The sequence below is a fragment of the Peromyscus maniculatus genome, chromosome 17 (assembly GCF_049852395.1).
Source record: "Peromyscus maniculatus bairdii isolate BWxNUB_F1_BW_parent chromosome 17, HU_Pman_BW_mat_3.1, whole genome shotgun sequence".
Classification (NCBI taxonomy): Eukaryota; Metazoa; Chordata; class Mammalia; order Rodentia; family Cricetidae; genus Peromyscus; species Peromyscus maniculatus.
The window spans coordinates 13,753,756-13,769,000 of record NC_134868.1 but is presented as its reverse complement, the minus strand read 5'-3'; the positions used below and the strand labels follow the sequence as shown (position 1 = coordinate 13,769,000).

The 15,245-nt window shown below is 43.5% G+C and overlaps 1 protein-coding gene across 4 annotated transcripts in view; it reads left to right on the top strand.

Annotated features, from left to right (window-relative positions):
• Positions 1-14,217, top strand: part of Mfap3l (microfibril associated protein 3 like) — a 43,316-nt gene extending 29,099 nt beyond the window's left edge. For all 4 annotated transcript variants that reach the window (XM_006970936.4, XM_015998605.3, XM_042262962.2 and 1 more), the window contains exon 3: positions 8,539-14,217. In XM_006970936.4, coding sequence (XP_006970998.2) covers positions 8,539-9,470 — 932 coding nt within the window. In that variant the 3' untranslated portion in view covers positions 9,471-14,217. The remainder of the gene's footprint in view (positions 1-8,538) is intronic.
• Positions 14,218-15,245: the final 1,028 nt, after the last annotated feature.

The window sequence follows — 15,245 nt, the reverse complement described above, 5'->3', positions numbered from 1 at the left end:
CCTGTATTGGTAAACCATGTGGAGCTACTCTCAGAAAAAGCTTATAGCTAGCATGCATAGAATGACATGCTTGGTACTTTTGTTAAAAACTAAGATTATCATATCAAATTAGCAAGAGGATCAGGGTTTTTTTTTTCCATTTGCAAGGATATAAAGGCAGCAGGCTCTTTTCAGATATTAATTGCTCTAAGCTGGACAGAAGTGCCGATTTGAACAGCAAAATCCTTCCACCCCGACCTTCCTGCGCTGAAAGCTGAGCTATTATCCCAAGCCACTTTTGCTCCATATGACACAGGTAATAAGCTTATTAGAACGGCTCCAGCACTCTCTCTGAAGAGGACTCTTGGGGAGCATTGAGGGGTGGGGGTAAGACCTCCAGAGGGCTCGCAGCCTGTAGTGTTTGTAACCCGACTCACACGGTGGATTCAAGGGTCTGTCGTCTGTCGTAGAAGCCGCGGAACAGGTGCAGCCATGGAGTTCTAAATTTGTTTCCAATTATATTTTATAGAGAGGCATGAGATCCTTTCTCCTCAGCGGTCTGGATTTCACACAGCAGAAAATGTGTGTCCCATTTATAGGTACAAACACATGTGTTGTATGCCTATTTGGAGAGCGTCAGTGTAATGGAATACTCATTCAAGAGACTGTCTTTTTATATTTGCATAAATGTACCTTTGAGTGCTCACCACCTGATCATTTTTATGTAAATTTGTTTAAAAAAATAGCATACTAATTTTGTCAGATTGAACCCTCCTCCTTGCGAGGCGGGGGTGTGTGGAGCTGAAGAGTCCGTGTACCCAAGGATTGGGAGCAGAGTTTTAATCTGTTTGCCTGACTCCCTGGGGGGGCGGGTAGAGAGGAATCACATATCAGCTGGGTCATGCATACATTCCGAGTGATGCTGCTAAGGGAGAAACTCCTTCCTTCAAATAAATAACCTGTGGATGGCCTGAGAGCCTAGTGTTTCTTTATAATGCTCAACCTTGGGAAAAAAAACAGAAAAGCTTCAGGACTGGTGTTTGGAGATGCTAGCTGTGACTGCCTACTGGATCTTTGTAGGTTGATGTCCTCACTTTCCTTGTGGCTCTTAGCTCTTTAACTTGTTGATGATGTTCATTTCCACGCATCGGTGGTCTTAGTAAATATTGGTGAAATTATTAAGGCAACTCCACGTAATTAAAAGGGTGGTTTATTTTGTGGGGTAACTCACAAGTGAAGGGATAGGTAACAGGGTCTGGGAAAGGTGTAGCGTAGTCCAGCGGTGTTCTCTGGAGAACTCTGCTCGATCTACCTCCAGCAGCCAGGGTCCAGGAACCAAGAGAGCTGGCACATCCAGATCTCAGGTCTTCAGGGTCTTCTCTCGGCCCCACCTTGTAGGCGTGATAGTTACCGAAGCCTCATTGGGGGTTGGAACTTCCAGATCAAAGCTGGAATGGCTACCCACTACAAGCAAAGGTTGTCCACGAAGGTGCCAGATAGTTGTGATGGTGCCATGTGCTGGTCTCATGTTGAATCACAGTAGTGCCTGTCTTGGGAGGGTTCCTTGTTGCTTATAGGTGTAACTCCAATCATGTAATGTTGGTTTTAAAAAGTATGTGGTGCTGGTTACAGTTAGAGAGAGGTCATGAACCACAAGGCACGACAAAACCCAGTATCAGAGCTTTATTAGGAGGAAGAGGGGAGACAGAAGAGAGTGTGGCCAGGCCTTGGAAGAGACACCTGAGTGGGAGGTGAGGGGCGGAGAGCAGAAGAAAGAGGAGGAGTCTGTGTCCGGCTTTTAAGGATCCCCCACCACGTGTGCAGGTGGACTTACAGCTATGCCACGCATGCACAGATTGCGTGACCATGCCACGCATGGGTGATGGAAGATGGAAGACCCCTTGCTTAGCTACTGAACTGCGCATGTGCAGTCATGCAGCTCGAGGAGTGGCAGAATCCTAACCTGTAGTTCTGTTGATCTCATAGTCTACTGTCCTATTGGTGTGACATTGTGCTGTAACTCATGCACAGGCCTACATGCCAGGATCAGGGTCCCAGGCTTATCACCCTCCTGCCTTGGAACCAAGGTGCAGCTTCTCCCAGAGACAGCTGGAAGGGAAGGAATGTTCTGGAACTATACCCTTCCCCAGAGGAGGGAAATTGTAGGAGGACATATAATCTGAGCAAGACGCATTATTATTAGTCTGAAAATGAAATTTTTTTCATTGCCTTGATTTTTTTTTTTGTGTGTGTGTTTATTAGTGTTTGCCCATTGGTCAAGGGGCTTGCCTGATTTGATAAACAGCAAGAGGTCTACAGGAAGGTTATAGAGGCCTCCAATCATGCTTCCAAAAGCTCATCCAACCAGTTTAACCTACCTGCCAGGGGAGGAATGTCCTTCCCCACATTCTAAGCTTTGCAATTTGCAATAATTGCCCTCCTCTTTATTTTTATTTTTTTTATTTTTTTTGGTTTTTTCGAGACAGGGTTTCTCTGTGTAGCTTTGCGCCTTTCCTGGGACTCACTTGGTAGTCCAGGCTGACCTCGAACTCACAGAGATCCGCCTGCCTCTGCCTCCTGAGTGCTGGGATTAAAGGCACGCGCCACCACCGCCGGGCCCCTCCTCTTTATTTTGGCAACATGAAAAGTGAAAGTTAATCTTTTAAAACAGGGCTTTGCACCCTTTAAGTTTAATGATGGTTTATTTCATCAGTCCTGGCCAGAAAACTCTGATACAATTTCTGGTCCTTATTTCTTATACATTCCCTGTTTATATATATATTCTTCTTTTGGATTTTGTCTTAACTCACAAGGTGGTGGTGGTGGTGTTTATTTGGGGGTTTTATTGTGTTGTTTTATGTTTCATGGTCATTAAGCATTTGTCTGTCACACATTCTAGAATTTTCTCCCAATCTGTAACTTTCTTCTAACTTTTCTGTGATAGTTTTTTATGATTCAAAATATGTTCATTTGGTGAAAAATATGATCCATCAACATTTTCCTTTATAGTTTCTGAAATTCTTTTAAAAGCCTAGAAAAGGCCTCTATCCCCCAGGTTTCCAAAAGTCTTATGCCTTCAATTAATTTCATAGTTTTAACTTTATATCTTAAGAGTGCTTGAATGGATTTTTATTTGTTACATAAAGCAGAGATTTGCATGCCTTCTTTCCAATGTCCAGTCAGCCCAAAGGTCTTTCTCCAGTGATTTGAAATGCCTTCTTACTCTTAAAACTCTTAGTTACTTCTAATCTGGACTTTCAGATTTTTCTTCTCTGACTTAATTGGGGTCAGAGATGGCCATTCAAAGCATGAGATGGGCTATGAGGGTGAAGTCAGGCAGGGGGCTCAGAGTGAGGAGACAGGTGGTGTCGGAGAGAGGACGTGGTAGGAAGATCCTGAGGCCCTCTCTGTTAGAAGAAATGTGCATGTTGTGTCTGGAACAGCCTGTTAAAGTGAGATGCAGAAGTAGAAGGACCCCTGTGCTCCTGCTCTGCTACGTGTGATGAGGGCCCCCTGCGTCCTGGCCTGGAGTCCTTTCAAGCCTGTCTCCATCCGAGCCCTGCTTCAGGTTTATACATGGTTTGTCAGCTCAGCAGCACATGCTGCGCTCTCTCTTGCTCCCTCCACCTACCCCCCCCCCCCCCACTGGCCCTAAGTGTCTCCTCTCTGTTCCTTCATTCCCTTTCCCACCTGCTGCCCGGCCCTCGTCCACATGCACTTGGCACACAGTCCTAGAGCTGTCTGTTGCAGAATCTTCTCCCTGTGGGGCCCGGATGATTTTTTTTTGTAGTCAGGAATCGTGTCTTACTCATCTTTGCATGCTCATCCTCGTCTAGTGTGGAGCCTGGTACACAGACAATTTATTCAATGGTATCTGTTGACTGAATGAGCGGGCACGATGAAAGAGAGCCGCTGCCCTTCTGAAAATGTCAGCTCTGTTGTGAAGCCCAGCACACGTCCTGCGGCACAGCTCCAAACCCACATCTGTTAGCTCTTCTCTTTGCAAAGGAGAGGTTGTCACCACATGCTCATTCACACGTGAGAGATGCTCGCATGTCTGGAGTTCCTAGGGGGAAGACAATGACAGATTGCTAGGTGACCACTAATCTACAATAATGCATGTGTCTGTGTCTTACCCTGACGCCTCCGAGGTACTGTCACTTCGCATAGCAGCACCACCGGGAAGAAAGAGGATGGAGAGAAAGAATTTGGAATTTGAGGGTAGGGGCTGCAACCTGAGCTGGACACAGAAAGTGGGGAAGAGGATGAGTGTTGGGAAAAGGCTCGCCATTTGGTCTTGTGTTATTTTCAGGAGGTAGAGTAATCATTAACAGTCTGCCCTTTTTATTGCCTCCCAAAGCATTGCTTATGGAGCTGTCTTGGCTTCAGCTGCTGACACTTCAGGTTTTTATTTGCACTGAAGTGGTACGGCTTCATGAAAATTCAGCGCATAGCTCTGACATTCCCACCGGCTACAGTTTAAACCGCTCGGCGGCGGCGGCGGCAGCATGGTGTGCCCCCTGCTTCGTATTCATGGCACTGAAGATTTCCTGTGACAGTCACTGTGGGTGTTCGCATGTCTTTCACGTTCCAGCAGCCAGAGTTGGGCCCCTTCCAGCATAGGTCTCAGGGAAGGGTATCCTCACAGACGGAGGTGGACGGGCCCTTATAGCACAGAAAGGATGCACCCCATGTTGTCAGCTGGGGATGTTTCTTGAGTCTGATCCAACCTGATGGAGGAAAACCACCAAGCATAATTCATGACATCTTTCTGGTTTTCAGGTCTCTGTGTGTTAAATGATCGTGTACACATATATTTTTCACTCATCAGAGGGGAAGCTGAGGTTAAGTAGAATTTGGAGTCTTAGTGTCCAGAAAAGAGAGAACTTTTACAGCCAAGAGAAAGAAACAGATACTCTTTGAGGTAATCAGAACCTCAGTTCATCTGACAGGAGCATTGGAAGGTAGGGGTGTGTGTGTGTGTGTGTTGTGTGTGTGTGTGTGTATTGGTGTATGTATGTGTGTGTATTGGTGTGTGTATGTGTATGTGCATGTGTGTATATGTATGTGTGTATTGGTGTGTGTGTGTTGGTTTGTGTGTGTGTTTGTGTGTATGGGTATGTGTATGTGTGTGTGTATTGGTTTGTGTGTGTTGGTGTGTGTGTGTGTTGGTGTGTGTGGGTGTGTATGTATGTGTGTGTGTGTATATGTATGGATATGTATATGTGTGTGTGTTGGTGTGTGTGTGTTGGAGTGTGTGTTTGTAGGTATGTGGGGGAGTGTGGGTGTGCATGTGGATGTGTGTGCGTTTACAGGCTTCTACTATTTGGACTTGCTCTGTGATCTGGTGACAGAATGTTAATCTAGAGCATGTGTTCACTTTACTGTAGGACACACGGGCAGGACCCTGAGTGCCACTGATATCAGCTGAATCCGTAAAGCAAACATGTTGTTGGTTTCAAGGACTAAATTGATGTGCCCTGTCCTCCTAGGATGGACTAGGAAATTGCGGATAGAGGGTGGTAGTCTGTTATTTAACTACAATGATGGTTTAAAAAAACTGGGGATCACAAGATATGTATTTATATTTGTTTTGCCTTACAGTTAAGTCACAATACCCACTTCGCATATATGTGTTTGGGCTTCAAACTTTAAAAGCAAACAGGGCCTGGAGAGATGGCTCAGTGGTTAGGGGCACTGACTGCTCTTGCAACCCAGGTTTGGTTCCCAGTACCCACAGGATGGCTCGCAACCACCTGTAACTCCAGTTCCATGGTCCTGACTCCCTTTTCTGGATTCCTTGGGCTCCATAATGTACATTGTGCATATAAACTTATGCAGGTTTATACACTTACCCATGAATAAAAAGCTTTTGTAAGAAAAAGTAAGTGAGACTTTTGTGCTGGAGAAAGCATTGAAGAGATGTCAGTTTGAGGAATCATAGTTCTGAGCTATGAACCATATTTGTAAGTAATCAGCTACGTGTTAGAAGACCAGTTTCCCAGAATGAACTGCAGTTATCAACAAACTGGCTCGTGTTTGAGTCCATGCTCCTTCTAACAACACAATAAGTCACTTTCTAAGTATCTGTATGTCTGAAATTATGGCCTCAAATTAGATAAATGAGAGTCAATAGAAGATTTAAAGTATGTCTGGAAGAAATATAAAGGTCAAATTCAGGACATCAAAAAATACTCACTAGAGGGAAACACCCATCCTTTGTAGCTGCTGTGTGCTTTTGCGTTTTCTTTTTTCCTATGAAAGTGGTTCCTGTTCAAGCATGGGAGAAAGCTTCTGTTTGTATTTACTGTTCTCCTGCTTTCTCCTGTCCCAAGTGCATACTGCTCCAGATTTGTGATGATAATCATTTCTCCCGGGAATGGGTGGAGAAAGGCCTTGGTGTGGAGATAACTAAATTGACCCTTCTCGTCTCTTGCTCTCCTCCATCCCGTCTTATTTCCAACAGAAGGCAGGCAGGTAGGAGAACACCTTCCCAGGCTGTTCTGAAACCCAGCACCTTCCGGGTAGAATAAACTGTCCATCAATGGGGGTATCCCCCCCCCCCCCCGCCATGCCTGCTGTAGTCTACACGAAACATGCCCATTCTAAGAAAATAAACTGATAAGGCAGTTTCCCTGGTCCCAAGTCATTGTCTATACAGCTACATCTGCGGCGGAAAGATTAAAATTCATGCTCAGGAAATGTAAGCTTGCCTGAACTGCCTCCGAATGGAGACAGACTCTCACAGGCCACATGCTGGTTTTGCCTGTTCCCACACAGTCACTGGAAACTGACATCGCTAGACTCTAAAGCCAGAGCTTTCTACTCGTAGGGGAAGTACACTGGCTGGATTGTCAGAGAGGAGGGTTAGTTGAGGACACCAGGAATCTCTCTTCAGAAGGCAAAGAAATGGGACAGCTTCGAAGGGGAGGCCTCCTGCCCGCCCAGCCACTGCAGGGGGCAACAGGGAGGTGCTGGAGCCCCAGGAATTGGTACCACATTGGCAAATATAGCCTCTGTAGGCATGTCCGTTGGCTTAGACGACACCAGGCCTTCTCACACCTCATACCGCAGTCCTTTGAGACCTGGACCGTTTATGAGCTCTGGAACTTACCAGTGCTGGGGTTTGAACTCAGGCCTTGTGAATGTGAGGCAAGTTCTCGGCCATCAGGAGTACTTGAGCTAGTCTCAGCCTCACCAGACTTTTAATTGCAAATGAGTCACTACTGTGTTGGGGAGAGGCAAATCAGATACATGGCAGATCAGATCGCAGACACTTAACTCATCCGACCTCTCAGGAGGCCCCTCTGGTTGGTTGGTTCAGAGGACAAGATGGCTTTTCTGAAAAACTCTCTGCCCATTCCTTAAAACTCCCGAGAGACTTAGCTTGGCGCCTCATTGCTCTCTGGGAGACGACATGAGGTGGGTATTAAGATTTCATTTTTGACTCTGATCCGATACTTGGAAACCAAACCTGATATCCTACAGAAATCTTGAGAGCTGCCGGGAGGCAGGCTGGGAATTCATCCCATCCCACTGGATTTAGAACGTCATTCCCAGGCTAGTTAGTGTAAGGTCGTATTGTTCAAAGTGCCTTCGCCTTGCCAGGCTTATCATCATCCTGGTGGGCCTCATCCATTTTCAAGGCTAAAGCTAGTTGATATCAATTTATATTTGACCTCCGAATCCTCGCTCTCAGCTTATAACTCTAAACAGTATAGATACTTCACTGTGAATTCTCAAAATTAGTGACATAAATTATGTTTAATTAGCCGAAGACATAGAAGGATAATATCAGTCCTAAATATGGGTCACCCAAGCAAACCATTATGACTTAATTGATTTTCCCCAGGTTTTATGTTGAACCCAAAGTGCTTTCCATTCTAGGAGCTCTTACTTCCCATGAGGTATGTTCAGTGGAGTTCCGCTCACAGGCAAGCTACGAAAGCACAGGGTGCCTTAAGGAACTCTTTCTTAAAAACACTGCATTTTCTGGATTATTTGTCTTATCTTCCACCAGGAATTGGAATTCCACACTATAGTGTGTAATTAACAATATAACCTTGTCTACTGAGGAAGTCACACTCCTCTGGGGTCATTGCCTCTGGTAGGCTGCCCAAGTTCCAGTGAATGTCCCCCACACCCACATGGACACAGACACCACTGATTGGATGGAGGGGATTGTCAATAACGACCTAGAGAAGGAGGGCATGTAGTTGGGAGGGAGGGACACGGGGCAGTGGGACACTAGAGCCTCGGAATGCAGCTCGCTGGGAGAGTACTTGTCTAGCATGTGTTTGAACCCTCTCACCACGAAAAGAAGGAAGGGGGAAGGAAAAGCATACACCATTTCAAGTGCCAGCCCATGCACTAGTTACATATACTACTTCTAAACAGGTCTCCTTGGTAAGATTGCTCAAGTGGGCCTTTATTGCCCGTAATATCCGGCCAATATTAGTGCTTCCTTACAGTGTGGCAGAGGGGGTGAGTGGGCACACGATTGTGTGGCCATGGAAATCATACACTCTCGGTTGAATCCTCTTCCTTCCTTTCTGACAGGAAAATGGCAAATGTTGCATGGCGGCCTCCTGAACATCACCAAGGTGTCCTTCTCAGACAGAGGTAAATACACGTGTGTGGCGTCGAACGGCTATGGCACCGTCAACAACACAGTGACCCTGCGCGTCATCTTTACCTCTGGAGACATGGGTGTGTACTATATGGTTGTGTGCCTCGTGGCCTTCACCGTGGTCATGATCCTCAACATCACCCGCCTGTGTATGATGAGCAGCCACCTGAAGAAGACTGAGAAAGCCATCAATGACTTCTTTAGGACAGAAGGGGCCGAGAAGCTGCAGAAGGCCTTTGAGATCGCTAAGCGCATCCCCATTATCACCTCAGCCAAAACTCTAGAGCTTGCCAAAGTGACCCAGTTCAAAACCATGGAATTTGCCCGGTACATCGAAGAGCTTGCCAGAAGTGTGCCCCTGCCTCCCCTCATCATGAACTGCAGGACGATCATGGAGGAGATCATGGAAGTGGTCGGCCTGGAGGAGCAGGGGCAGAATTTTGTGAGGCATACCCCAGAAGGCCAGGAAGCCGCAGATAGGGATGAGGTCTACACAATCCCCAACTCTCTGAAGCGAAGTGACTCCCCCACCGCCGACTCAGACGCCTCGTCCTTGCATGAACAGCCCCAGCAGATTGCCATCAAGGTTTCAGTTCACCCGCAGTCCAAAAAGGATCATGTGGATGACCAGGAGGGCGGGCAGTTTGAGGTCAGAGATGAAGAGGAGACAGAACCATCAGAGGAACACTCCCCAGAGACTGGAGAGCCTTCGACAGACATAACGACCACGGAGCTGACGTCCGAAGAGGCGTCACCTGTAGAGGCACCAGAGCGAGGCCTGCCACCAGCACACCTGGAAACGACAGAGCCAGCAGTGACATGTGACAAAAACACCTGCATTATTTATGAAAGCCATGTCTAATCTTAACTCCGAAAAGCTATGCATATCAAGAAAAATCAGGGGCTGCTCCTTGTAATACAAATGTAGTATGCACTTGCCGCTAAGCCTTACCAGGAGACTCTCATCCCTTAGGTAGGAGTGATGCCCCGTGATAGGGAAGACACCTGCATGGAGTTCATGTGACTAGACTCACCCCAGTAGGAAAAGACGTGAGAAGTGCTGGGGTACAGAACTGATAAGATGGGGCAGAGGTCTGTCCATGTGATCTGAATTGTAGAGGCCGTTCTCTGCCAAATCTCTTAATTGGTGATGCCCTTTTGGCCAAGAGTACACTCTTGTAAGACATTCTGAGTTCAGGAGCCCTGTCTAATGCACACTGCATTGCTTTTCTTTGGAAAATTATAAGTCTGCTACAGTAGCAAATGCTCATACATGGGTTTGTTGCACTTTCTTCTCAGTTTTAATCATCTTCACGGTTCTTTTATAGTAGAGTAGTTGTTATTATATTAATATTAATTGCTCTTTCTGACGGAGCCTTCTGTGTCACCTTTGTCCTTATTTTTTCTTAGTATGTTTACCTCAGAGTCTTGGGTGGCAGTCACTGACGCCACTGACGCGGCTGATATCTATGTCATTTGCAATGTTCCAAAGTAGTTACTACACTTCTTTCTGTTTTTCTGATTTTCTCTTAAAAACAAACAAACAACAAAAAAAAAACCCGCACACCTATGTTCATACACTTTTTGTTTCCAATGAAGCTGCTATTGTGAAACTGAGAAAAACTTTGCCCCCAAATAGCACTTTAACAGTCAAATAAAATAAAAAATAAAAAAATAAAACCTTTACCTGTCCAGTTCGGAGAGCATTTAGGTGAGCGCAGCTTGAGGTGAGGAGCAAGATTATAAATGCCTAGATATACCCACAGCACTCAAGGAAATGGTTTCCATGGAAGTGCACTCACCCTCCAGATGAAGACAGGTTCTTTACCTGGAAGATGTATCGCTTCCAAAGACAGAGGCATTTGGTGAATTCCTGTAGGTACAGCACGTCTGCTTCCCAGAAGGCCTTGCGGGGCCCTTAGGGTGCTGCTCAGCTCAGCACTAGATCTAGGGCAGCACCTAGCCGCTCTGTGAAGAGGATAACCAGGTCCCCTTCAGACTGCATACTTAACTTGTTGATCGTCGATAATGACATAGAGGATTTTATCCTAAAATGATTGGATTCTTTGGCCAAAATGCAGTGTGTAAGGCAGCTTGATATTAGAGAACCAAGACAATCCAGCCATCCATAGATTTCATTCTCGACTGTGCCAATAACCAACCAGCTGCCAGGCTTTTAGCAAATCTGGGCCTTGGTTTTAAAACTCCTCTCTGTAAGAGAGGGCAAGCTGGCATGAGCTCTGAGTGCTGCTCTTTTTCCACAGCATCATATTCAAAGAACCCAATAGTAAAACTTTTATTTTTTTAATTTATTTATTTTTTTACTTTTTTTCACAATTATTTTAAAGATTTTTGTTTTCATCTCTGGGTTCCCGTGCCATTTTGATGCCCTGTTACTTACTCAAATGAAAGAGATCATAGCATCTTCAACAAATTTTGGAACTTTTCCCCTCCAAAAAATAATGTGTCCCACTTCTACGATTTATATTTAATGGTAAGAATGATGAGTGACGTGATTTTATTTTCAGACACAAACAAGGGAGACTGAAACCTAAAAGAATGTATCAGAGTCAAGGCTATCTCAAGGATGATGAGTACGACGGGCTTGTGATGTCAGAGGTCGCATGGGTCATCAGAGCAACCCCAGATCAGAGGAAATGACCTTGGACATCCTTTCTTACTGAGGCTTTGATCATTTCATTTGAGTGTGAATAGAATATGCAAGTAATGGTCAGTAGCCTAGATGACCCCTCGAAGCTCATTTAGAACCTTGTGGAAAGTTTTCAAACTGTAATAACCCTTAAGTCAATAGGAACAGCTTGTGTGGTACGTACTTTACTGTGGGTGCATCTGTAACTGAGGGTAGCAGGGTTGACTATACTAATGACCATGGCAGGGTTATAGACAATTCATGTGCAAAGCAATCTGATGGGATCTGGAGTTTGACCGATATCCCTTTAAGAGGAATTCCTTATTGGCACCTAGTTGAAAAGTCTTATGGGTCACCTGAAGAAACTTGTAGCCTGCATCCATAAGGAGCCAGGACTTCTTGTGGGGCTCTCTGGATGGGGGTTTTATAAATTCACATTGAAGAAAAGTTTTAGTCCCAGTTCTTGGAATATATAGGTTCCATGACTGTCATGGAATTGACAAATACTTACTTTTGACATAGATACCCAGAGTAACAACAGGGACTGACTAGTGAATCTTCTGTGATGATATGTGAACTCTGTTTTACTCAGTTCTCAGTCCATCCAAGCCCATGTGCAGACTTCTCCATGAAAAGTGGAGGGCCAGGTATCTATACCATACAGACACTGATTAAGGATAATAAGCTAAAGTAGGCAGATTTAACAAGAGCTAAAATATATGACCAAAGAATGTATGCAGATTGATTTGATTCTTTAGACTGAAATGGGATAGAGAACAAGTAGATGATTTTCAAACTTCCCTCTTTAAGGTATCAAATATTCTCAGTATAACAGTATCCAACCTTAAAGGGAACTTGGTTTGATATGGAATTTGTCCATCCAGAAATTCTATGTTCTTGCTGCCCCTCCACAGGACTTTCCCAAATGAGAACAGCCTCATACTAGAATATGAAATGTGGAAGACCTCATAATACTCAGCTGATAGTTTTCCCCAACATAGGGAACCATTCAGGTTCTTAGACTCATTCATGGAGTTCCATTGAACACAGATGCACACATGCTTGTGCACAATGGACTCATTTGGAGCACTTTTAAAAGCTCAACACTTAATCCCAACCTATGTATGTCCTTTGGGTCTTCTATAGTTATTCTTTAAAAAAAAAAAAATCAAACAGTTTCTAGTTTCTAAGTCATCCTAGTCATACCTCTAGCAATTTTTTTCTTGAAATTCTGAAAATGATTCACATACATATGCATATTTAATTCTCTTAGATGGTCTATAAACTTGGATGGTATTTATTCTAAATAGGAAAAATACCCAAAACTTTATATGGGGAAAAAAATCTATGTAATTTATAATGTTTTGTTTTATATATTTATATTTTCATATCCTTAGGGCACATCTGTTGTTCTCATCTTTTTTGTACATCACAGTTGGCAAAAAGAAATGCTAATACTTGACTAAAATCTCTAGGAACCAAATGTGATCTATGTGATACATACTGTATATAAATTGCTCTAGAAATATCTGAATGTTCTCACCCATGCCAAGCATTGTTGTGTTGTGCCATTACGGCCAGAATGTCTGGGGTGCTCAAGAACATTACTTTTTCACAGGGAAGACTGAAAGGCCGGATAAGCCCACTCAATGGATTTTTAGAATCTCTTTTCCTTCTTTATCTTGTTTGTTTCTTCCTTAACTGGACACATCCTTGTGAAGGGCAAATGGGAGATGATGAGAAAGGAACGTGAACGAATCTAGTTATGAATATGTAAACCACATTAACAGACTGAGAACATGCATTAAATCCCATGCCTGGGTTGTCATTCACTGGTGACGGAGCATCTCCTTAGCTCTGTTGCACACAAAGTGTAGAGCATGAAGAACGCTTGCATGTTTTGAATAGGCACAGTGGATATGTAGTGCGGCCGCTCTTGGGGACTATGGGGATACCCATCTGGCACTGGAAGAAATGTTTTAGAAAAACAAGTCAATTATCTTTTCTTTCGTGGTTTGAAGGAGGATGTTTATTCTGTGTTAGAGCCTTTGAATGGCAGTCCCAATGGTTAGCTTAACTGGGTATGTCCGTGTTTTCATTTGGTAAGAAATGGAGCATTAAAGTCTATTTCAAACACTATTTTTTCAGCACACTGCTATCCTTCACATCTTCACGCATCCTCTCACTACCCCTCCCCCAAGTCATCCCCATCTCTATTGTTACTCCTTCAACACTCACTGAAACTCTTTAACTATCAACAAACTTCATTATATATTCACACACCTAGCTTTGAACATCTGCTAACTTAAGATATCGATTTTACATTTCACCGTTAAAGCCTTCAAACCATTAACAAAGTTCGTTTTCTTAATGACCTCTTTATGATTTCTTCAGAGATTAACAGGTTTTGACAAAACAAATCATTTATTGGTAAAAAAATCATCAAATAGAACAGAATTACTTATATTTTCCAAAAGGCTAGGTATTTGACTATTATACAAGAAAATCTCATGTGAGAAGGATGCTCTTCAAATGACTTTTTTTCTCAAATATAAATGTAAAGGGGCTAACGCTGAGAACGCTTCAATCATTAAAGATAGATAGAATAAAAGTAGAAAGGAAGTCATTCTAAGAACATTATGGAATCAATTAATTTTATTATTTAACTAATTATAAAAACCTCAAGATATATCTTTCTAATATTACAGAACCACGAACAGTGAGTTCGTTTCAGAGAATATGTTTGCATCTGTGTTTGGTTTACTGTACTTCACTAGTTCTGAACATCCTTTGTGAGACCGGAAATGAGATGGAAAATGTGTCAGGAAGAAATGCGAAATAATTTAAAGCTATAAACAAATGACTAAGGTATACGTTGATATCACTGTAGTAAAAAGAAAACATGATGTGTGATCCATCCTGTAGTCTGATTGTTGCTTCAATAAAGGGTTTACACAGGTGTGTGGTTTATGTGTCATGTTTCACCTAAAGGGAACGTAATTGTGGCTTGATTGACTCCTTACAAGTGATATAAAATCTGTGCCCAATTCATCTGTGCCCAAAATCATTTCCCTACTTTTTTTTTTTTTTTTTTTGTATCTGCAGCATTTCTTGGGAAAGGTGGAAAAGTCATTTTGATCTTGGGAAAGTTGGAAAAGTCATTTTGATACTAGTTCAGAGCTCTTATCGCTACCTTGACAAACTTTATAAAGCAGTTTATCTAGACTGTTTCAGTTTTAGCCATAACATCAAGCAGCAGATCCTTCTGAAATGAATTGTGGACTAAGAAACTCACACATTGCAAGGAAGAATGCATGATAGTAGAAATTCTTCCAGTCACCTGGACGACTGGAGACCCGAGTTGACTCCAGAGACACACTGAGTAGGCTCTTCAGTGATCGAGTAACCTGCAGAAACTCAAATCCTTTTAGAGGAGATGTAGGGTGAGTAAGAAAGGAGACTAAAAAAAAAAAATTATTGCTTGAACAACAAAAACGTTAGATTTATATTGGTGTTAAGGGGCAGATGGTCAGCTGCATCGTAACAGGAAAGAATAAGTTTGTCCGGGTAAATTTAAGCTGATTTGTATTTTTTTTTTTTTTTGTATCTTAAAGACCCAAACCCGCACCAAAAATATTTTTTTCCAGGTTCTGGAATGCTGTGGTCTTCAAGTGGATAAGTCACGTGCAGTGTGTGGGAGAGATTCTCTGGGAAGCATATAGTTGTAGACTTGGAAGGCAAGTATGAGGTTCTTCCCTGTGGCATCACTGACAGGTAGTTCTGCTCTTCTTGGAATTACAACGGGGAGAACTCTTTCCCCCAGGAAGCAGAACATTCAGCTGTGGATAGGTTTTAGGTGTGAGTCAAAAAATTTTAAATGCTTGTCTCCGGGTGGTCCTTTGAATGGGAAGTATGACTTGGGCCTTCCGTGATAAAACTGTCTTCTATACTGGCAACACAAACCAAATTTATATTGGTTTAATATAA